The 23,832-nt window shown below is 41.9% G+C and overlaps 1 protein-coding gene across 2 annotated transcripts in view; it reads right to left on the bottom strand.

Annotated features, from left to right (window-relative positions):
- Nucleotides 1-22,531, bottom strand: part of CMTM4 (CKLF like MARVEL transmembrane domain containing 4) — a 55,135-nt gene extending 32,604 nt beyond the window's left edge. For both annotated transcript variants that reach the window (XR_013347602.1, XM_077830776.1), the window contains exon 1: nucleotides 21,866-22,531. Coding sequence is in view for 1 of the 2 variants with exons in the window: in XM_077830776.1 (XP_077686902.1) it covers nucleotides 21,866-22,051 (186 nt within the window). In the remaining variant the exon portion in view is untranslated. The remainder of the gene's footprint in view (nucleotides 1-21,865) is intronic.
- Nucleotides 22,532-23,832: the final 1,301 nt, after the last annotated feature.

The raw sequence follows: 23,832 nt of genomic DNA, 5'->3' as shown, positions 1-23,832 counted from the left end.
AAGCTTCCTCTACCTGTTGCAGGCAGAAATCTTATGTTTTTCAGTAGAGGGCCAGAGGATTTTGAAGCTATGTTAGTCTATGGGCAGGTCTACACTACAGCCGGGATTGACTCTCTGAGATTGATCCACCAGCGGTTGATTTAGCGGGTCGAGCAAAGACCCACAAATCGACAGCAGATCGCTCTCCAGTTGACCCCTGTACTCTACCCCCGACGAGAAGAGTAAGGTAAGTTGACAGGAGATTTTCTTCCATCAACTCCCTGTGGTGTAGACCCCATGGTAACTCAACCTAAGGTATGGTGACTCCAGCTACTTTATTCACGTAGCTAGAGTCGTGTAGCATAGGTTGACTTACCGTGGTAGTGTAGACATAGCACATGACTGCCAGACTGGCTGCACAGTGCTCAACTCTGCCCTACACTAAGACTGGTTGCTGCAATAAACTGCAGCTTTCATTCTATTTTGCAGTGGATTTCAATATGTGGGGTTTTTAAAATGCTGGACTCTCAGCATAGAAGAAAATTACTCTTGCAAAGGAGTCAAATGCCCTTGGCCAAGTAAATGGATTACAGTTGCATCAGTTACACATACAATAATTTATTTTGTCTTAAGTGAAATAATAAAACCTGTAGCAACAGACACCAAACTTGAACAGGAGCTTTTTGAAGATTATTAGTGGCACATTTCCCTATCAATGATAAAATTTACTGTGTGCTTTATTTTTGCGTATCAAACAACTTAAGCACTAAAAATAAAGGGTGGTTCTGTAACGAAAACAAAGTAAAAAGCGCGTTTTCCTGTTTATCTAAAAGCACCACAGAAAGCCTTATTGTCTGGTTAAATGACATAATTGCACATGATTTCAGAAAAACCACAAAATGGCCAGCATTTTTTCTGCCTGAAAAATACCCACAAAATTTTAGTAATACTGTCACACTACCAAGACATTTTTTATTTCCAGACTGTTTAGATTAGTGGTACAGTACAATACATATATACAGTATACAAGGAATAAATTGCTTTTACAAAACATTTAAAAAATCTAAAAAAAATAAACTTTTTCTTGCATTCAAATACAGATAAATTGTTTTCATTTTACTTGACCCAGTGGTCCTAACTCAATGTATGAAATCAAGTCTCACGCCTTGTAAAGCACATGCATTTCCCACATTTAAAACAGCTGGTACAAACATGAATATTTTGGATATTATGACTAACACAGTACTGCTTCTCCAGCAAAAAAAACACCTTTTACCCTAAGCAGAAGTATGATTGATTTCCTGCCCACTCCTACTCTGTATCACTAAGGGTATGTCTACACTATGAAATTAGGTTGATTTTATAGAAGTCAATTTTTAGAATTCGATTTTATACAGTCGATTGCATATGTCCACACTAAGCGCATTAAGATAGTGGAGTGCATCCTCACTACCATGGCTAGCATCAACTTACAGAGCAGTGCACTGTGGGTAGCTATCCCACAGTTCCCGCAGTCTCTGCTGTCCATTGGAATCCTGGGTTAAGCTCCCAATACCTGATGGGGCAAAAACATTGTTGCGGGTGGTTTTGGGTACGTCGTCAGTCGCCCCCGTCTTCGTGAAAGCAATGGCAGACAATCGTTTCCACCTTTTTTCCTGGGTTACCCATGCAGATGCCATACCACAGCAAGCATGGAACCTGCTCAGCTCACCATCACAGTTGCTGTTGTGGGCAAGTCTCCTGCGGGGGCTGCTGTGATCTAAGTAGCCACTGCAATCATTGCCGTTCTGTTATCAAGGGTAGAGACTCTGGGAAATGTGCGGGCCTTTTTAGATTTTAGGTGCATCATATTCCTGTCCTTTGTCGCTGATGAAGAAGTCTTGCAGCCATACAGTCCAGTCCGGTTGGTGCTGTAACACCCAATAGCACTTCTGTGTTTGACACATGTAACAGCTTCAGGGCTCTTGCTCTTTTGCCTGGGCCGAGGTACTTTGCCCTACCAGGATCTCCAAGCATTCGACACAGAAGCACCTGCAGCAGCTGGCATTGCTACCCAGCAGCAGTGTGGGTGCCTTCGCAGCAGATGGTGCAGTAGGACTGCTCGCAGTCCTCGTCCATGGTGTACGGCTCCACCGCTTCTGCTGCAACTCTGCTCTCCTGCGCTCCTTGCTCCCATGGTTCATGAAGCCTGGACAGTAGTAAGGAACAGTTCAACTATAGGCTGAACAAGTGCAGAATAGTGGTAGAATGTGCCTTTGAATGTTTAAAAGCTCGCTGGCGCTGTTGGTCAAACCTGAGCTGTAGCTCACGAAAGCTCATGCTCAAATAAATTGGTTAGTCTCTAAGGTGCCACAAGTACTCCTTTTCTTTTTGCGAATACAGACTAACACGGCTGTTACTCTGAAACCTACCATTCCCATTGTTATTGCTGCTTGCTGTGTGCTCCATAATATCTGTGAGAGTAAGAGGGAGACATTTATGGCGGGGTGGGAGGTTCAGGCAAATCGCCTGGCGTCTGATTTTGAGCAGCCAGACACCAGGGCGATTAGAAGAGCACAGCAAGGCACGATGCACATCAGAAAGGCTTTGAAAACCAGTTTCATGACTGACCAGGCTTCGGTGTGACAGTTGTGTGCATTTCTCCTTGATGCAAACCTGCCCCCTTTGTTGATTTTAATTCCCTGTAAGCCAACCACCCTCCCCCCTTCGAAATAAAGTAACTATTGTTTTGAAACCAAGGTTTTCTCTTTATTAATTAAAAAAAAAAAGAGATAACGGACAAGGTAGCCTGGGTGGGGTGGAGGAGGAGGGAAGGACAAGGCCACATTGCTTATTGTAGTCACACTAAAAATCAAACTGTTTAAATGACAGGCTTCTGTTGCTTGGGCCGTCCCCTGGAATGGAGTGGCTGGGTGCCCGAAGCCTCCCTCACCACGTTCTTGGGCGTCTGGGTGAGGAGGCTATGGAACATGTGGAGGAGGGCAGGTGGTTATACAGTGGATGCAGCGGGGGTCTGTGCTCTTGTTGGCTTTCCTGCAGCTCCAACACATGCTTCATCGTCCGTTTGCTCCCCCAACAGATGCTTCATCATGTCCGTTTGCTCCCCCATTAGCCTCAGCATCACGTCCTGCCTCCACTCTTCGCTCTCACTCAATTCTTTCCTGGCTTCTGCCACTGAATGCCTCCATGCTCTCCCCACAGTCATTCTCTCACTCATTTTCAGATGGCTGGCTCAGGGGGTTGGGATGTGGGAGGGGGTGAGGGCTCCGTCTGGGAATGCGGGCTCCAGGGTGGGCCAGAAATGAGGAGTTCAGGCTGTGGGAGAGGGCTCTGGGCTGGGGGTGCAGCAGGGTGCTCCAGGCTGGGATCGAGGGGTTTGGAGGGCAGGAGGGGATCACGGCGGGGGCAGGTGGTTGGAGTGCAGGGGAGATGAGGCGTCCGGCTGGGGCATGCAGGCTCTGGGGTGCAGGAAGGGGCTCCGGGTTTGGGGGGAGGCTCAGGGCTGGGGCAGGGGCCTGAGTTTACCTTGGGAAGCTCCCAGGTAGAGGGGCTAAGGCAGGCTCCCTGCCTGTCCTGGCTCCACGCTGTGCCCCGGAAGTGGCCAGCAGGTCCAGTTCCTAGGCGGGAGGGGGGGCCAGGAGGCTCTGCGTGCTGCTCTCACCTACAGGCACTGTCCCCCCAGCTCCCATTGGCCAAGGTTCCCGGCCAATGGGAGTGTGGAGCCAGTGCTCAGAGCGCAGGCTCTGCACAGAGCCCCGTGGACCCCCCACCTAGAGCCAGACCTGCTGGACGCTTCCGGGGTGCAGCATGGAGCCAGGACAGGTAGGGACAAGCCTGCCTTAGACCCACAGCACCACCGACTGGACTTTTAACAGCCCGGTCTGCAGTGATGATCGGAGCTGCCAGAGTCCCTTTTCGACCAGGCATTCTGGTTGAAAACCAGATACCTGGCAACGCCTAGATGGGCTTTGAAGAAATAGACACTTTCCAGAAGCATGACAAACAAACCCAGAGGGACTGAGGGACAGAGGAACAAAGACATGGTTTCATAGAAGGGGTGTCGTTTTCTAAATGTGGGACCAGCTGAGGAAGATGCAAAGGATGCTCAAGAGTGGTGAGGAACCTGAAGCAGGGATGGCAAACAGGTGTTTTATCTAGGTTTGTACATCTCTTGTGCTATCTAAAGTAAACAGAAATTGATTTGGGAATCTTTTGCAAAGTCTGTATGTTACATGCTTAATCTACATTTCACTTGTCCCTGAACTGTAACCAAAATGCTCACAAAGGTTGGAACTATGGTAAAGGGTGTTGGTAAGCACCTGCGGTGTTTATGGTGGTCAGCACTGATTCCGGGGGCAGGTCCATTAAGATAAATTTGGGGTGATCATGTTCTTGGGTCCCCATCCCCTCCCATTTCTTTATTTACACAGACATTACAAATGTTTGGCGGAGCCCTGAGCCTCACGGCCCTAGAACAGGGCCCTGCTCTCACCCTCCACCCCCCATTTCCACTTTCTCGTCAGCCCTGACTGGGGGTATAAGTATAAATGAGGTCCCATTTCCATGGAGGGGAAGCAGACAGAGAGCACATGCCCAGGATGTGTGCCAGAGAGCCTACTCAGACTCAGGAAGTTTAAAGCACACAGGTCTAGCCTGATGGGACCCAAACACAGCAGCCTGGTGAAAGTCTGGCTGGAGGAGCTTTGCCAGGGCTGTGACACTGACATTAATCCAAGTGTCTTATTTTAGCAGGACTCAAAAAAAGATTCTTGACTGAGGTGGAAACAGATTACTTTTAAAAATGTAAATCACCAATACAACTGGAAAGAAAAAAGTGCCCAGGTGCAGAAATGAGTTAGTTTCTGTTAAACAGTGTTCTGCATACGGTTTGGAAGCTTCTCAGTTCTGAATGTCCTTGTTTTTCCTTCACTGGCAGACTTGTTCCATTTTAAATAGTATTCATAAAATAGTATTGTGCTATAAGGGAATATTTAACTTCCCTAGTGGCCTAATGTCAGGGAAATTTTTAATGTACAGACACAGCTGTTTCCTTCATCATGAACCCAAATAACTTCCCTAAACTTTTGGCATGTTACAATTGTACATTATTCTAAGTAAATCCTCTAACATTGTATACAATAAGTTGTGATTTTTAACATCACAACTGTCTGCATGTGGAAGGCTACAGGTTTATACTATTGCTGCATGCCTTCGGCCTTTTGGAGCTGTCACCATTTAGTTCAATGCCTAAGACCAGAACTTTGAACCAACAGCCTCTGTGGCTAATGTACCTATTGGAATTCACCTCCATCACTATATTTGGACCTTCGGGTCATCCATCTCTGCAATCATGATGATCTGTATTAGGATCTTGAATCCATAGTTACCTGCCATCACCCATACTGTTGTCTACAGCAACAAAGATGCTGATATTTCTCCTTTGAAATTTCAGGAGGTGCTACATTTCACTCACAATTGTTCTTGCACAACTCATATCATTTTGCTCAGAAGACCAAAGTTTTGTCTTGTCTTGTTTTGCTTAGTTAAGCCCCACCTAAAATCAACCATTTGTCCGAGTAAAGTTAAAGTCACTCTCCCATTAACTCAAATTTTACTTTGTACCAGTTCTGCCTGCAGTTTAACCATTGAAAACTATTCAAATTTTTTGCCACAATTTGAATAACATTGGTCTACACGTCCCTCAAACACACACAAACGCTAGATACAAATTTGTCACAAGGGTGTTCATACATTGCTTCAGTGTTGCATTACATATTGTCACAGTTATGCTGATTCATTCCCTTGTCTCTTCTTCACTCATGTCCAGCTGTAAGAGCTATGACATCTGAAGAATAAAATGTTTTATCAGAAGTCCTATTGCACTAGGCATTACCGAAAAATAAGAGACAGATATATGGGATTGGAGAGTATTTTTATTAATGATCACATACATTCCCTGCTAAATAATAAGTTTTGAAAGTTTGAATACTGTAGTTCTGAAATAGTATGAAATAATCGACTATCATAAAGTAAGTCTAAATAATTGGCTTCTTCCAGGATTCTTTTGAAACAAACGATAGTATCTCTTCATAGTGATCAAATTAGTACAGCTTTACTTTGCCATTTAAATCTGAGTTACCACTTGGAATTAAGACTCTAGGCCCTAGGCTGATGAAGAATGTGTACATAATGGTGCAGACTCAGTCTTTCAATAAGAAGAGGTGGCCAATTGCTCTATTCCTTGATGTCAGCTGCCAACCAGCCTGAAAAAAGTAGCGGTACTGGTTTCTGAAGGAGCTACCTACCTGCATGCCAGCTTTATTGAAGTAATAGGGTATGATAACAATTGACCACAGGACGGAGAGAGTGGAAAAATGCAGTCTACAAGACTGAATTAAAAACACGTTACCATTAACACTCTTTTTTACAGTATTAGGAGACACAAGGATGGTTCCTATGTAAAGCTTCAGACTAATTGTGATTTTATCATCAACTGCCCTGTCTTTACATCTTCTATATTAACTAGGAAAGATGGGCAGCTTCCAGGAATAAACGGTCAATATGACCCTTGCTGATGATTAACAGAATCTATAAACTTCAGAAATAATATCGGTGTCTGAACTAAAGCCCTGTGATGTCCATGGCAGTCTTTAATCAGTTCTAAAATGAAGAAAACATTTTAAAATCTCAATATTCTTCTGGACAAATTAGATCATAGCAATATAACTTCATTTATATTATGAATTATTGCCTGCACTCTGTTTTATCATTTAATTTGGAACCCGTTTATAACACAATATTGTTTTCTCCATATATTAAAAAACAGAGGTATAGGCACAATACAGTTTTTCATTAGATACTGCTAAAGGCAAACAGTTTAAAATAGGTATCCTCATCCTCAACACTTCTGCTGTGTACTCAATTTCATGATCCAAATAAATTCTACATTCAGTTTAGTATAGAACATTCAAAAAGCAACATAGGACAATTCTTCTGCGGGAAACAACTCTACAACAGCAGTAAATGCACTCGATCTCCATCTCCATTCCCACACCACCTCAACCCAAACTTCTCTTCACAGCATCACAATATTAACTCTGAAGAATGCACTTTTTCCCCTTTTCAAAATTATTAGACCAACTGTTTAACATCCAGATTTGATTTGTAGATTAAGAAAAGGAAATTCAAGAGGGCTGTGGGGATCAGAAGATTGTTAAATGGATATTACAGCCATCCACCAGTCTGCAGCAACCAAAAGTTGCAACTATCTGAAGGTCATTTTAGTAGCCAAGGAACTGATCCAGAGCCCAGTAAAGTCAAAGGAAGTCTTTCCATTTACTTTAATGTGCTTTGAAAATGATTAAGTGCCTGGTATCACAAAAATGACTAGTCCCACCGATAATTAATACATAAAAATTAACTAAATGTTGTTTCGTAATGATACTGAAAATTGTAAACGCTTTTTCTTGGAAAAATATACAGAAATAAAAATCCACTAGGGGCCACAAACTACAAGGACTGAGTTAGCATAATTCCCACTGCTTTCAATGAAAATTGTGTGAGGAGGGCTCACAGGACGAGGCCCTGTGAGAAACTCAGCAAGTTGCAAAAATATGCATTCGATGAGCACACTATACGAAAAGAACTAGCGTATAACCATTTCCTTTTAATGGTACTACAGTTAACGGGAATTTCTTTACATTTCTTTCCCTGTTTTTGATTAAGCAGCTATGAGAAATAATTTAAATCAACAGATGTTGGTAAACAGACATTTCAGCAGACACACTGAAATCGATGAAAAAATATACATTAATTACAGTCAGTGAGTGCAGCCTCCCTCCAAGGAACTTGCATCTGGAGGGATCAAGTGCCACCGGTCCTGCAGCCAAGCAGAAAGCCCTATGCAGCCCTGCTGTCATAGGAGTGAGTCAGAGGGGCTGTGACAGCAGAGGGCTCTCTGTGTGGCTGGTAACATTCAAGTCCTGCAGGAGCAAGGGAAGCTGCAGTCATCGTGGGGTGGAGCAGAGACTCCCAGCTAGGAGCAAGAGGAGAAGGACAAGCCCCTGGCCTTGGGGGAGGCCATTCTGCTGCTTCCTAGGGATAGAGCCATTCAGCAGTGGGGAAGGGGGGTTTTCCCCCACAGCTAGGGGCTTATCCTTCTCACAGTCCTGGCCGTGGTTGTCTCTGCTCAGCCATGCCAGGACCTTACTCTTCCCCAAACTTTGCACCTACAGGGATCAGGCATCACCAGCCAATGGCAGCAAAGGTTAGGTTGATCACTGTGGGGTAGGGATTGTATTCTATGCCACGAAGGTTAACAGCAGCTCCTCCAGGAACTAAAAACAGCACAGGTAAACTGCTCCAGAGAAGTACCACCTCTGGGATGGTTTACATATACTGGCTCAAAAATGTCCCAGATGCCCAAGGAGACAAAGAAAGGGCTATTGGTACAAAAGGAGTTTAATCTGACAGAGAGGCCTTCTTTTTGACTCAAACACATGATCTTTTGCCAAAGCAGGGACTCCGCTCTGCTGAAGGACTGGAGGCACAGGATCCTGCTGGGGTCTCCATAGGACTGACAGGGAGCTACTGTTAAAGCATTTAGATCTTTTTAATGTTTCATATGTTTTTTTTCTGCAGGTTTTTGTCCTTAAATAAATGTATTCTGCTTTGATAGACCTGCATGCTGGCATACGTGATTCACAGCGCTTAGAGAGAAAGCTAAGTGCAAGGGCTGGACTCTTGGTCAGATCAGCTAGGAGAGTCACACTGAATTTCAGGAGAGCTGTAGCCTAATCCCCCAGTCAGAAGGGAGAGGGGTGAGAGGCCCTGCCCAGGGAGAGGTGACAGCTAGAACCTTAATAGACAGTCCCTGAGCAGACCATGAGGGAGAGGTGTGGGTGTGAAAGGGGCAGTTACCCTGAAACTCTGACAACACACATACACTGTTGGAACATAGTAAATAAATTTGCGCTTGTGTGATTGTTAACAGAGTATATGATGTCAATCACTCATTCATTCATGGAATCCTGAAGTCAGTGCCTAGAGGGAGCAGAATATGTGTCTTCTCAATTAATTTAAACCAAAAAGCATTCTCTATTTTGTTCTTTAACTCTGAAGCCCAGAGCAGGTGAAACTGACTTTCAATGATTTTGTTTTAAAATGTATATTTTTAATGTTTAAATAATGTATGTTTCTGTTTAATCAGGAATAACAATGTTTAGTTAAAAACAAAATGTAAAAGCTTTGCAACTCACTTCTCAACAAACCAAAGAACTCTTTTAAAGCACCATTTAAAACTAACAGAATCACTTTAATCTCTTTAAAAGTCTTGTTTAAGATTAGTCATGAGTGAATATCAAGCATCCATCCTACCAATGCTATACTAAGAAAAGATTTTAATGGATAAACAATCAAGAACATAAAGTAGTCCAAAAATGGATCCATTAAAGCAAGAATTTTAACAATAAAAAGGAAATGGTGCAAAATGTACTTGTAATCCCAAGCATCCTAAAACTGCAATCTGATGGCCCCCTCAGATGCCATGCCTTAAAAGGCTAAACAAGTCTAGACACACTGGTAAAACAGAACATTAAAAAATAGATGTAGGCCACAACATTAAAGAGCACTGCCAGCTGTGATGGGAATGCTTAAGGCCTTCAAGCTTGCCCTGCCTCTTACACAGCTGTACAACAGAATTAGTTTGGATGAGAAAGCACTATATGACAGGAAAGACAATCTTATCTTATAGCCAGTAAATCACAGTGCTGCCAATTCCTGATTTTATCACAAGTCTCACGAGAGTTGGTGTTTCTCTTAAAGCCTTAGCTCCAGAAGGCACTTGTTAGATAAGAATCTCAGATTTCATTACAAAAATTAAAAGTAAGTTTCTACTCACAGAGTTGCAGAGAAAAGCTTGAAAATGTGACCCAAATGCACCCTTAAAGACTTAAAAACCAGAAGGCAAATAGAAAATCCAAAATGGTGTTTGTTTTTTTAAAAAAACATCTCTGATTTTTGAATGCTTGGAATTGGGAATATTGAAATTGAAATGACAATTAAATGTCCATGAACATTCACCTACCAAAAATTAGATGAAGGTTTCTAACTACAGAAGAACATCAAAGATACGAACAGCAGAGTTATGGACTGACTGGTCAACCGGATACCAGGTGAAACTGGAAGTAACCAATCAGGCAACAGCGGAGACAAAAAATAAAAAAAGCAAATACTGTACTATGCCTATATTGCATCTTAAAGGTAGGCACATCTGGGCTGCCTGTTCCCAATCCTACCCCTATCGCCACCCCTACGCATGGGGTACCCACTTACTGCTAGGAGTTGAAGATGCTGAGATTCGCAGGCAAAGCTCTGAGCCCCCACTGCCAGCCCAAGGCAGCCGGGGCCCTGCATAAAATGTGGGGGAGCTGCAGCACCCTCCTCGCACCCACAGTTCCCCGCCTATGCTGTGAAGTCCTTAACGGTTAAACGTTTAACCAATACAATTTTAATACTTTAACCGGTTACTTTTTTTAAAACGCTATTTACATCCCTAAAATAAATGTACAGTTCTTTGTAGAGGCTGACAGGTCACTGAAGTCATAGCCCTTGGGAGAGAGCAGAGCAACAAGGACTGGAGTAACATCAGACTTGTGGGGATAAGTACAGTAAACAGAAGAGGGACTGCAAGCCTAGAACACCGGTCTGATGTAAGACTATACAAATCTGGTTTGCTTTTTCCTCATGCAAGTGACCATTTCAGTTATTGGTATCAAAATATTTGTTTTTACATGTTGGGAAAACAGACATTACACTTCCTTACAGGATTTTAGACTGAGTTTTGATCTGCAGTTTTTCTAAGTATTTGAAAATCAACAAAACTTACGTTGTTAGTGATCTTCTCATCCGATATTGCAGCTTAAAAATGTGAATAATGAAAATTTCTAGTATGAAAAAGCTTGTAGCTGGTTCATAAAATAATATGCCAGTAGAGAAATTGCCAGAACATCACGAGGGAACAGTTTACACTAAACAGTCTAATTTTCTAGCACTATAAATTTGACAGGATATAGCAATACCAGTACTAAAGTCACATAGAGGCAGTACTTCATGCAATTCCAGATGTAAGTATGGGATGCATTTTCATATATTGGATAAATTGTCACTATGCTTTTAAGCTGTTCCTTAATGAAGGGTACTAAACAAAATAAAGTTAATCTTCAATTTAGACTATATGAAGTTTAGCTCACTTGTAAGCTGAACAAATGCATGAAAATATACACTTTATATTTCAATTAAGCTGTAAAACCTCACATACAAGCTTTAGCATCTGAATATCATTTCACAAATAAAAAAGTTCTTTTTGAGTACATATCAAAACCTATGAGTAAAACCTCACAGGAATGTTGTAATTGTCTAACAAATACTTTTTTAAAACTCCAAGCATTAGAAACACAGGGTACTCAGAGGATTAAACCTAGCAGAAATGTTTAACAACAATGGACCTAAGACACCAGAACAACCTTAACTCTGCCCCTGTCGTGGTGCCCTGAAGAAAAAGAATCCTCTGGGACAATTTTATCTATCCATAAACTGCTTCATCTAAATCAGTTATTCTTCATCCTATGTTACAGCTTCACTCTTAGTCCTATTATGGTTGGATATACTCCAGCTTTTGTTCATCTGTATTTTACAAATATGCCTGATTCGACAAACAACATACTGCAGGCCATCATTCTACAGGCTTTATTAAGACCTATATCCTAGTTATACATGTATCTGTAAACAGGTAGAGCTAGGTTATCTACATATGCAAATATTGTAGGCACATGAAAAGAGCAAATGTTAGTGTGGTATCAATGCATACACTTAACTGGCATCATAAATACAAGTCTGTACAAACTGTACAGAATAATCTCCAAATTTATGATTCACCCTCCAGAGATAAAAGCATTTATTTAAAAAAGATGTTAACGGGAAATGGACCAATGGCAAATCACTAGAAAAGAGTGAGGGGGAATTCGATAGCAGCCTTCAACTACCTGAAGGGGAGTTCCAAAGAGGATGGAGCTAGGCTGTTCTCAGTGGTGACAGATGACAGAATAAGGAGCAATGGTCTCAAGTTGCAGTGGGGGAGGTCTACATTGGATATTAGGAAAAACTATTTCACTAGGAGGGTGGTGAAGAACTGGAATGGGTTACCTAGGGAGGTGGTGGAATCTCCATCCATACAAGTTTTTAAGGCCCAGCTTAACAAAGCCCTGGCTGGGATGATTTAGTTGGGGTTGGTCCTGCTTTGAGCAGGTGGTTGGACTAGATGACCTCCTGAGGTCTCTTCCAACCCTAATCTTCTATGATTCTACGACTATGAGTACTGAGACTTCGAAACTTAAAATGTTCATAAGTCTTTCACTTTAAAGACTTTTGCATGAAGGATTTTTTCTAAAACATCTTACAATGCTGGGTTCTAATCCAGCAAACAAACTGTGTGATTAAGAGTTCTTAAAATGAGACCCTAGCTAAGAAAGAAACAAAGAAGGAAAGACAAGAGGCTGATGTAACCACGGGAACAAAGTTATGGTTGTGTATGCACAGTGACTGTGCATTTCCATACCGTCAAGTCTCTGCACTTCATAAATACCATCTCAACTCAAATTATCTTTATTTTTTATTCCCCCTCCCCTTAAAAAAAGTTACTGATATGTACTCTCAGACTTATTTCAACTTGATGATATTTTTGCTTGAGAGTTTACTTAGTTTTCCAGAAGTGGAGGCTTTCATCTAAAAAGTCAAGTAGATAATATAAATATTTATATCTAGTTTAACACGGCACACACATACACTTCTATCTTCAATATTCTTGCAAGTCAAAAGGACAAAAGTTGAGTGACTTACCACTCAATTAACCTGGATACAATACTTTAAGCTTCTCCAATTTACACCCCAAGGGAACCAGCTTCACATATATAAATTAACACCGAAATTCTGGGGCCAAAATCTAACAAACATCTGAGTGGAACTTCTACAGACGTCAAGGGGAGTTCCATCTGTACTAAAAGGCAAAATTTGGTCCCATATTTTGAACACTTTATCAGACATGTGGATACTAAGCAGTAAAGGCAAAGGAAGGTTAAAAACGTTCTCTCACTTTCAGACTATATTCCAAAATCATCTTTCATTCCAAAAATTTTCCCTTCTTATTTGGAATCAACCTATTGCCACCATGAATTCTTACCTATATCCTGCCTGTGCTGAAATCCTTATGTTTGTGTCTTAATCACACTCCATCTGCAAATCTTGCTCCTAAAATTTTTCTAGATCACTATTCTAGGTCCCTTAGCTAGACAAACTCCTACTCCAAGAAGTGGAACCATATAAATTTCATATCCTCTACCCTGCTGCTCCATAGTTAATTCAGAGATTCTGAATGCAATTCAAAGATTCATTCCTGATAACTAGAGGTCTCCAAGGTCTTGGCTTCATCCAATCTCATCAAGTCCATAGCTCATTATTACTTCCCCTGGAGTCATGTGCTTGCTCATCCAGTCTCAATATTTTAATCACAGTTTGCCTCTTATCCAAGTCCTTGTTTTTGCAGAATTGTCACTATGCATCCTATTTTCTTACAGGCAGTTACATTCAAAAGTAAGTTAAATTAACACCCATAAATTAGGCGCTTGATTCTCTAGTTTATACTTCTAAGTTTAAGTTGCATAGGCTTATGGATTTTTTTTAAAAAACTCCTTATTTTTGAGAGTTGCTATCTGTACCTGAAACCATATTTCAGCCTCAGTACCATTCCATTAAAAATACTACAGTGCAACTTTGGATCTCATATTATGGGTATTTGCTGTTTCTAAATAGAGAATGATTAACATGAGATGATAAACAGAAATAATGAAAACCTATAAATTTGCAACTGGAAGGCTTTTCAAACACATGGTTTCTACGTTTTTCTTCAGAATCTTTTAGCATTACACTTGTATGTAAAATGGAATAAAGTAGCTGTCAGAGAGATTACTGTTCTTTCACTGCAGTAATCATCACTTCAGAGTAATAATAATTTATTGTTTTTAAGTACATCCAGCATCAGCAGGTACAAGAAAAAATATAAACAGTTTGTCCATCTAGATGCGTCGTTGTTACTAACCCACCTCCTTCACTAAGGAACAAGAGTAAACATTAAACCCTATGCACCGCATTTGTACCAGAAATAACCTAACCTCCACCCATTGGTGGAGATTGCAGCATTAGAAGCAACTGCCTGCACTTGCCATATGAAAAAATTCAAAAGTGAGTCATTATCAGAATATCAAAAGAGAAAGTACAATCCTCTGTTCAGTTACAATCTAATAGCAATGGCTGCTATTATGAAGTGTCAGCAACTCCATATAGCTGAGTTTCCATTGTATGTCTAATTTTATCTCCACAAATAAAAGCCAGTTTTATTGACCCCAAATTATTAGTTAAGACCCAACAGTAAGCTAGACTTTTTTAAAGAAAACTTGAAGTGAACTGGACACAACTATGACATTAAGAGTAGCCTTGTGACATTCAACTTGCTGCTATGGAGAAGAAAAAAAGGGGCGGGGGGAAGGGAACATAAAACCTACCATAAATCTCTAATCTTTTTCCTTATAGAGATAGATCTCAAAATATAACTAAGTCACTAAGAAGGCTCATCAACGAAAAATAATTTTTCCACCAGAAGTCTTACAAAGGGAACCAAGAGAGTAACTTTTCAGAATACAGTCTTACTTTAACCACACTCTTCACTATGGTAATATCCATTAATCCTAGTAGTAAATCTATTTATAGGAAAAAAATATAATAGCAACCTCAGCCAAAGAAAATAATTTCTTCAGAGACGTAGGTTTTAAAATGACAGACATTTAATATACAGTAGGTTGGAGCGTATCTATCACCATATTCCAAAAACAGACAGAATATTTTACAGCCAAAGGCTGACATTTATTCTGTATTGTTGCTAGGTGGCAAGAATGTCTGGCAAAGCAGAAGGAGAGACTCAATCACCCCTCTCCAAAAGCTTCTCTTTTCTAGCTGCGATCAGGAGCTTTTAAAAAAATAAAAAAAACTTGTAAAGAGTGTTATTTTGTCTTTCCTTCTCCTTGACTAACTTCTATGGTAAATATGAACGTAAAAATCTTATTGTATGTTAAAGTGGGCTCAAAACCTTAAAAAGGTTTTTTCCCCAAAGGGAAATTGTCAAAAGAATTTCAACGAAATGAAAGAGATGTGATTTATCCCAGTAGGATTACTAAATGTGTTTACAACAGAGATATTTTTTATCTGTTAAAAAAAAGACTACTGAAATCTCACCTCAAAGAGACCATTTATAAGACTGACGTCACAAATGCAACCAATATTTAGGATAAGTGTTGAGCATATCCTATACTAAACAATAAAATATCAGCTCTAGGGAACCATTACTATTTTTACAGTGCCAAAACTGGACTAGGCACCTTACAGGTAAGGTGACACTGTCCCTGCCCAAAGAGCTTACACTCTAAATAGAGTAAAAAGCTATACTTATGAAAATTGAAAGTAATATCTAATAACTGAAATTAAAATTAGAAGCAAAACCAAAGTAGGAATACAAGAACTGTCAACTCCAAGGTCCAACTAATCCAGTATCACATCTGCAATAGTAGAATCGGATGTTCCAGGGGAAGGTGTAAGAACCCCATAGTAGGCAAATGTGGAATAATCTTCCCCCGCATTAGACCTCATCATAATCTTTAATAATTAAAGACTGATTTAAGCCCTGATTCATGAGGTTTAATATCCATTCCGACATTTTTATTATTATGTATGACAACTCTAGACACTCTTGATCTCCATATAGTGTCCAATCTCTTATTGAATATTGCTAGTTTCTTGTCCTCAATGATTTCCTGTGACAATGAGTTCCATAATCTAATTACATGATGGTGTGAAAAAGTATTTCCTTTTATGAGTTTTGAATTTTCCACTGTCTAGTTTAATTGAATGTTCCCTTGTTCTTGTGTTATGAACCAGGGATAATGGAAGATACCAGTTTACCTTCTCTATATCATGATAAAAATAAATAAAATAATGTCCCCTCTTATTACCTTCCTTTCTAAATAGCCTTGGGCTGCATTGGTAATGATGGTAACCCCTGTAACAAATCTCTCCTACGTTGAACAACCAGCAGAATGGTTAAGATAAAGTAGATGTAACAGGAACAAAGATGGAACGTTGTAAAAAATTTAAATCCACCTGAAGAGAAGGGCGCTCTCACTGCATCAAGGTGTGAATTACTGACTCACCTGTCTTTCGTTTAGAAATTAAAGTCATTTTTCTCCAGAGTGTAATTACTGATTTCTCAGATAGCAATTAGCTTTAGTAAATGGTAAAAAGGTTCAGGGGATACCACAAGATTATATGATGGTGTAGGAGGATTCAGGTTCTCAATACTTAGATAAAAATTCACAGTCATCAAGTCATAAGAAACGAACACCATAATGCTGCTCCGGTGGCCACATTCAGTTCCAGCACTGCAGTAAAACTACACCCACTGATATAGCTCTGATGTTGACAAAAGTGCTTCGGGGTTGAGGTAGCTTCCATCATTCAGGGAGATGGTGTTCCTACACCAATGGAAAAACTCTTCTGTTGGTGTAGTCAGCATTTACACTATGGAGTTACGTTGACATAATACACCAATGTAGCTAAACTGATGTAGTCCCCATAGTGCAAACATACCAACTACAGTATTTGGGTGATGGGAAAAGAAATTTAGGCTGCACATAAAGAAAAATGTCTTAATTGGGAGATCTGTTCAATGGTGAAATAGTCTCTAGGGAAAGTGGAAATCCCCAACTGCTTGAGAAATGTATAAGGAGACCAGAGAAAGCACTGAAAATAACCACTAAGGAACACTTCTGCAATAGTCCCCAAGGATGACTGCATGAAGTCTTAAGCCTGATAAAGAAGTATTCCACTGAAAAGTCACCAGGGAGATTTTTTTCTTCTGAATTTTAATTTCACAGAAGGAAAAACGTGTTATAAGCACATAGAATTAGACTGGCTTCTCCTTGCCTTTAACTTCAAGTTTAAACTCTTTGTCCTCCCTCAACTTCGATGGTCTCTAGAACTCAGCATCTGCCGTCCTCTTCATTCCCTCTCTGTAAGGTCACATAATTAACTGTTCCCTTCATATTTATCACTCTTTCTTCACCTTTTCTTCCTTACAGCTCTCTCTGCTTGAAATTTCCTTCCTTACACAGACCAACACCTCCAACTCACATTGTGATGTTCGGGGGGGAGGGAGGGGAAAAATGGTGTTCTCTTTGCTCTCACACTAGTGTAGAAACAAAAGAACATTAAAGATGCAATTTGGATAATATAGCCATCTGTGAGAGATTTTTTGGAGGGCGGGATAGGGATTAAATCCTGTTTGTATGGAATTGTGAGAATTTAAATATGATTGAAATGAATTATTAGTTAAATATGATTGAAAAACCTAATTCTTAAACACTTATTTCTCTCTATATATAAAAAAAAGTTTTTAATCTTTATCTGGCTCCTTTTTTTTACTTTTTCTCTAGTTTTACAGGTATATTAATTCATGATTAAACAGATCAATCAGAGTTAAACATCAATAAAAAATGCCAATGGTATCAAAATAAGATTTCCCGTGGTTATACACTCAATTTAGAAACTAGCAAAACTGCAGTAATTCTAACCTTTTTATTTTTTTTTTTTTTGGGGGGGGGGGGAAGAGGGTCAGGGTAAGGAAAAAGTTATAAAACATGAATCACATCACCAAATCCACCATTAATACAGCAGTTTGTGGTATATGCATTGATGTATTAAATTGAAGATTTTAAGAAGTTATAAGACCTTAAAAATATTCCCTGATTTATTAACAAAAAATTAAAATATTCTACCTGCCTTAAATGTCACACTCCTGTTTCATCAATGACATTCAATTACCTAACAATATTCTGAATCGATTCAGACTTCTTTTGAGGAAAAAACAATAAAGTTCTAGAACTATGTGTACTATTTTCTTCAGTCACATTTCCTTCCCTTCCCTGTCCTGCTTTTCTTTTGACAAACAAAAATTTACATTTGATGAGCAATCATTTCAGCAGTAATGCCAGAGTTAAAACCCATGTTTGCTCTGGGTCTCTGAGTTATTAATATGAATTAAATAAATTCTCTTTTATTTGCAAATATCCAGAAGCCAAATATGCCAGGCCATGGTAAAGCATCAATATGCTTCAGACCCATGTCAACAATCTCTGTGTGTCTTGGTAAATTCTGGCCCACTGTACATGACAAACAGACGACTATCAAAAACACACAAAGCATTTTTTTAGTTCCACTAAGGTTAGTCCACACACACCTTTTCCTCAACAATGGACTAAATGAAGCAAAATATTTGCTAAGCAGATAAGAAACCTCTTACGTTTGTAACTTAAGTACAATGTGTTCTTCCTATTTCTTTCCTACTGGGATTTTTTTTTAAGTTCTTTTATTAAACATACTGATTATGCCTCTGGGGCTTGCTCTTTCAAACAAAATCAGAATTTAGAAACCTATTTATAGTCTTCAAATCTTCATTTAAATTTCAAATATTTAATATGACATAAAAAAAAAGTCTATTGCAGTAACTGCAGGAAGAGCAAATAGTAGATCAGAGAAACAACAAGATTATTCCAGCATGTTAGAAAACACCACCCCCATCACTTCTTCTTCCAATCCCTCCCCCCCCCCCCTTCTGTAGCTAACAATTCAAAACAGGTGGATGTTGCACACTGATGACAGTTTCTTAGGGCCCAAACCAACACACACATCACTAGTCCCATTAATTCCAACGGGGGGCTACTCTCAGTGGTAAAGCTAAGCAGTGTTTCAGTGTTTACAGGGCATGGGGCTTCAGATGCTCATGGCCACCTCCTACAGAACATGATGTATTTGAGGGGGAGGTGAAAAGGGAGAATATATTAAGTGTTCTTCTTTATTCAAATATTCGATCTTGTAACCTATTTGTAGAAGTATTCTAGAAGCAACATATTTTACAATCATTTAATTCAAACCTCTGATTTGAAAAATTAACACCTGCCTGACATTGAAGCAAAAATACTCTGAATATTTTAAACTAAGCCTGAAAATATAAGCTCTCTGCTGTATTATATTTTTATATTTCATATGCATACTATAATTTCTGAACCTCCTGCCAACAATGTGCCAGTATGGACTCCAAATTACACAAGTAGCCACTAAAGTGCTTCCTCTCTCAGTGAGATAAGAGAGAAAGGAAGAAGGAAAAAATACTTCAGAACAGATCTCTTCCCTGATGCACTGCTCAAACAGTGACAAGAAATTGTAAAAGCAATTTCTAATTCATTGATTAGCATCTCCAGGAAGATTGCGGAAAAAAATCTCTAAATTTAAATTTGCAATTATCAGAAACAGAACTGGCAAAATAAGTCCCACTAATGAAGTAAAGCACATGGAAAAGATGAACAGTAGAATCCCAGGCACGCGCGCGTGCGCACACACACAAAAAAAATTGGAAATCACCTAGAAAATCACGAAAGAGACACCATCATCTTAATCACACTTCTGTTCAAAAATATTGAACAAACAATTGTTAATACATGAAGTTTGTTATCTAAGAGAAATTAGAAAATTATTTCTCTATTTCTTCAATTTGTTTTCTTTATGCATTTGACACCACTTCAGTCAGTTAGGGCCTGAACCTGCAAGCACAAAAGTGAGTAACATGTATTCAGGCAAGCAGTGCCCATTGGAACTACTCCTGTGAATGAAGTTATTCACCTGTATGTTTGCAAGGTGCAACCTTTCATTAGTGTCCTCTGCTTGTGTGTGTCTTCCACAAACAAACAAGGAGAGAAAAACAGTTAAAAACTAAAGCGTATAAAACTACAAGAATTAGGACTTCTTACTGGTACAATTTATTGGATTTACAGTTACTTTATCCTTCCCCCCCTTTCTTCTCCTGCTGTTTATTTTCTCTACCTGTTGAATTCTGCCAGAACAAAAGTCCCAATCCTGCAAAGATGTAGGCACGTGCTTTAATTTATATGCTGCAAGTAGTCATAGAATATCAGGGTTGGAAGGGACCTCAGGAGGTCATCTAGTCCAACCCCCTGCTCAAAGCAGGGCCAATCCCCAATTTTTGCCCCAGTTCCCTAAATGGCCCCCTCAAGGATTGAACTCACAACCCTGGGTTTAGCAGGCCAATGCTCAAACCACTGAGCTATCCCTCCCCCATAAAAGTCCCACTAAAGTCAAGGGAACTACTCATGCATGTGCTAACTTTACACAGAGTCTGCGTACGATTGCGTAGATTGTCAAGTCTGAGCAGAGCCTGTCCTTTTACTGCACATCTATACAATGTGTAGCACAATGGGTGACTGATCCTTGATTAGTCACCATCTGGTCCTGCAAATCAAATAAAAAAAACAGTTCAGCAGTGGGATTAAAGGGCAGGTGTAGGACTTAAAGGTTCTGAAATTCATTTATTCACCTGACTAGAGTTCCAGTTGCAGTGCTGCCTTAAGTCAAGTAGGAGTACAACCCATATAACAGAGCAAAATTTGGGCCTTTACACAGCCAGCTATACAACTCCTTCAATAATCAACAAAAGAGATACCAGGATGGTACAGGTATGCAGGTGTACAAATCCTACCTCTCTTCAGTCGTATTTAAATAAAAAATAATATTCTTCTTAAATTAAAAAATTTCAGGTTAACTCGTTACCTTCATAAATTAGACAAACACTTGCAACAACATAAAATGCTATGTACTGGCTGGTAACAAATCTGTACACATACAGTTTGTGCTGAATCCACTCTCAAGCAATTCAGGAAAGTGAAAAAATGGGATCTGAATGGCATTTAGGAAAACAGATCGTTTTAAAAATGGAGTTTGTGGCCTAAACACATTTTAATAAAACTTTCTAATATACAAGAGATGACAGCATTAATATCATCCTTCCACTTGACCTGAACCACTGTTCTTGGGGTCCCACCTCTACTATATAGAGCTCTAACACGCAAAGTGGTATGTTGTGAGTTTATACACCTTGACAACCAAAAGTACACTAACAACTGAGTATCACATGTACACATAGGTGAATCCAAGCTAGTCTGGAGTTAGTGAATACACCTATAAAACATCAAAAACACCCTCTCACACACACCTTTGATTCAGCTAGCCAGAAACAATGGGCGAATTGTTACCAGATGATGGATCTATGGGAGGCAGAAAAGGGACTCACAAACTTGCCCCTCACCTGCTGCCTCATATGTCAAAAGATCAAAAATCCCAGGTCTCTCTCAAAAATAAGACCATCAAGTAACCATTAGCAAAAGTAAAACTACCCCACACCACGAAAGGGGGGTGGAATTTCTTACCAACGCCGAAGGGATTTAGAACACCCAACACCAACTTGTTACAGGTTTCTTTGAACTTCCCAGACTAAGGTGACCTAAAGGAGGGGGCAGCGCTAGTACTTAGCAGCAGGACCATGCAAGCAGAAACCTTGCGTGGAGGCAGGGCGGGATGAAGGGCAGGAAGGTTAAATTCTCACCTAAGGAATGAAGCGCTGCAGAGCTCGTCCTCCCCCTCCACCTGTGAGCCGCCTGGACTGGAGAGAGCTCGGGGCCGGGAAAGGAACAAGAAACTGACTCCTCTGACCGTAAACCCTCCCGCCCCCGACACATACACCCTGCTCGCCCCACAGCGGATGGAGGCGCCTGGGCAGTGCGGAGAGGAACAATGCCCCCGGGGGGTAAGGATCCGGAGACCACTGCCCTCCTCACGGATGCCGCGGCCCGTCCCGGCCTGCCCGAGGCGCTGTACCTACCACCTCGGTGATCTTGATCTTGCCGAAGGCGCCCCGCAGATAGTCCAGGTCGCAGCGGAGGCCGCCCAGCCCGTGGCGCTGGCTGACGGGCTCGGTGGTGGGCTGGTAGGGGCTGCTGGCCCCGGAGATCATGGAGGTGCTGGACGCCTCGCCATCGAAGCCTTCCAAGTCCTCGCCGTTCCTCATGGTGCCGCCGCCCGAGCGCTCGGAGGGCGGCGCAACGATCCCTGCCCGTCAGGTCCCGAGCCGCCGCGGGAGCCGGGCTCGCCTAGCGGAGCGCCGGCAGCATGGCAGCGCGGGGAGCTGGCGCGGGCTCCCTGCCCTTAGGCGGACGGGCGCAGGGAGAGCGGGGGCAGCATGGTGCGGCGCCCGGCCCCGCTGCTCTAGCCCCGCCAGGGGACGCCCCGAACCCCGCCTCGGGCACCGCAATCCCCTGGGACGGCGTTCAGCTCCCGGGGCGCCGCGGTCCTGGAGAGAGGAGCCGCCTCCCCGCTAGTGCCGGGGCCGGGAGGGGCGGGGGGCGCCCCAGGCCCTAGCTGGACGGAGCCTCCCCGCGCTCCCTAGGCCGGCCGGGCGCGAGCTGCCCTGCGGAGCTCCCCTCGTTGTCCTACGCAGGGGCAGCTCCGGCCGGAGAAGCGGTGGTTGCTGCTGCTCGCTGCTGCTGCTGCTAGCGCCGCCTGCTCCTCCCCCTGCCGCTGAGCGGAAAGGGCGGAGAGAGCCCGCCCTGAGGCGCGCCGGGGCCAGGAGGCGCCTGCCCCGAGCGGGAGCGGTTACCTGAGCCGCGGGCCTGGTGGGGAACAGCCCCTGTCCAGAGAAAGGGCCGGGAGCGCGGGCACCACCGGGAGGGTCGACCCCCTCCTCAGAAAACGGGTCAGGTATGGCCACCGCCCGGGGAACAGCCTGCTCCCCCCACTCCCTTCCCACAGGGACTCCTGGCCCCCGAGAAAGGGCTGGGCACAGGCACCAAGCCTGGGGGAGGCCACTTAAGGACAGCGCGTTGAAAGAAGCAAAATAAATGTGGTTCCGAGTAGTCCACGTCGGTATCGTCCGGGAAGAACGATTCGTGCCACAGGTGTGGATGAAAAGGAGAGAAACCTGGGAGGCAGAAGATGATCCTGGGGTGAAGACAAGCCCCTGCCTTTCCTTAGTGCTCCCCACCAAATACCCCCAAGCACCTCACAGACATAAGGGCCTCAATGTCTCTAGGAGAACAGCTGGTGGGATGATCCCACTTCTACAGATGGGGCAGCCAAGATATAGGATGCCCAAGGTGACCCAGGAATCACCTGGCAGAGCTGGGCAAAAAAACTCAGCTCTACTCACTGACTCCCACTTTGTCTTGCACCACACAGCAGGCCAGCTTTCCTCTGAATAGGAGAGCAGACTGCAAATCACACACTATTTTATAAAGTGATGTGATGTTAATATTTCAAACAAAACCTCAAAGCAATAATGGGTCACAGACTGTATGTGCAGGGGTCACATGAAGGAAGAAAGCTTTTTATACAGCTCTAGGGTGACCACAGCTGAAATACTGTGTGGTCAGTTCTAGATACTTTCTTAGTGAATAGGAATATGAAGAAGAGTAACAGGAATTAAGAAGCTGGAAGGACTTATTTATAGAGAATTAAGACCCCAATCCTACAATGAGAACTGCGAAGAGAATGGGATGCACACACAGTATTCATTGCAGGGTTGGGGCCTAAACATTATTGTTAGTTCAGTGATGTCCTATTTTACTAAAAGGTTGTTGTTATTCTTATTTGGCTTATGCAATTTGGTCAAGCCAAGCCACAGTGTTCTTATCAACGATGTTCAAGGCACGAAGAATTCCTGGAAGCTGCCATTTGCAGTCCTCAACAATGTGTCGTGGTTTGTGGCAGCCCACATAGACATAGTGGACTATCTCTAAAATGCCACCGAAATTCTGCTGCTGTACAAATTCCATGTCCGGTACGAAACTGGTT

This window comes from Eretmochelys imbricata, chromosome 12 (genome assembly GCF_965152235.1).
Source record: "Eretmochelys imbricata isolate rEreImb1 chromosome 12, rEreImb1.hap1, whole genome shotgun sequence".
Lineage (NCBI taxonomy): Eukaryota > Metazoa > Chordata > Testudines > Cheloniidae > Eretmochelys > Eretmochelys imbricata.
The sequence above is the reverse complement of the archived record's forward strand: the minus strand, read 5'-3'. Positions and strand labels throughout refer to the sequence as shown.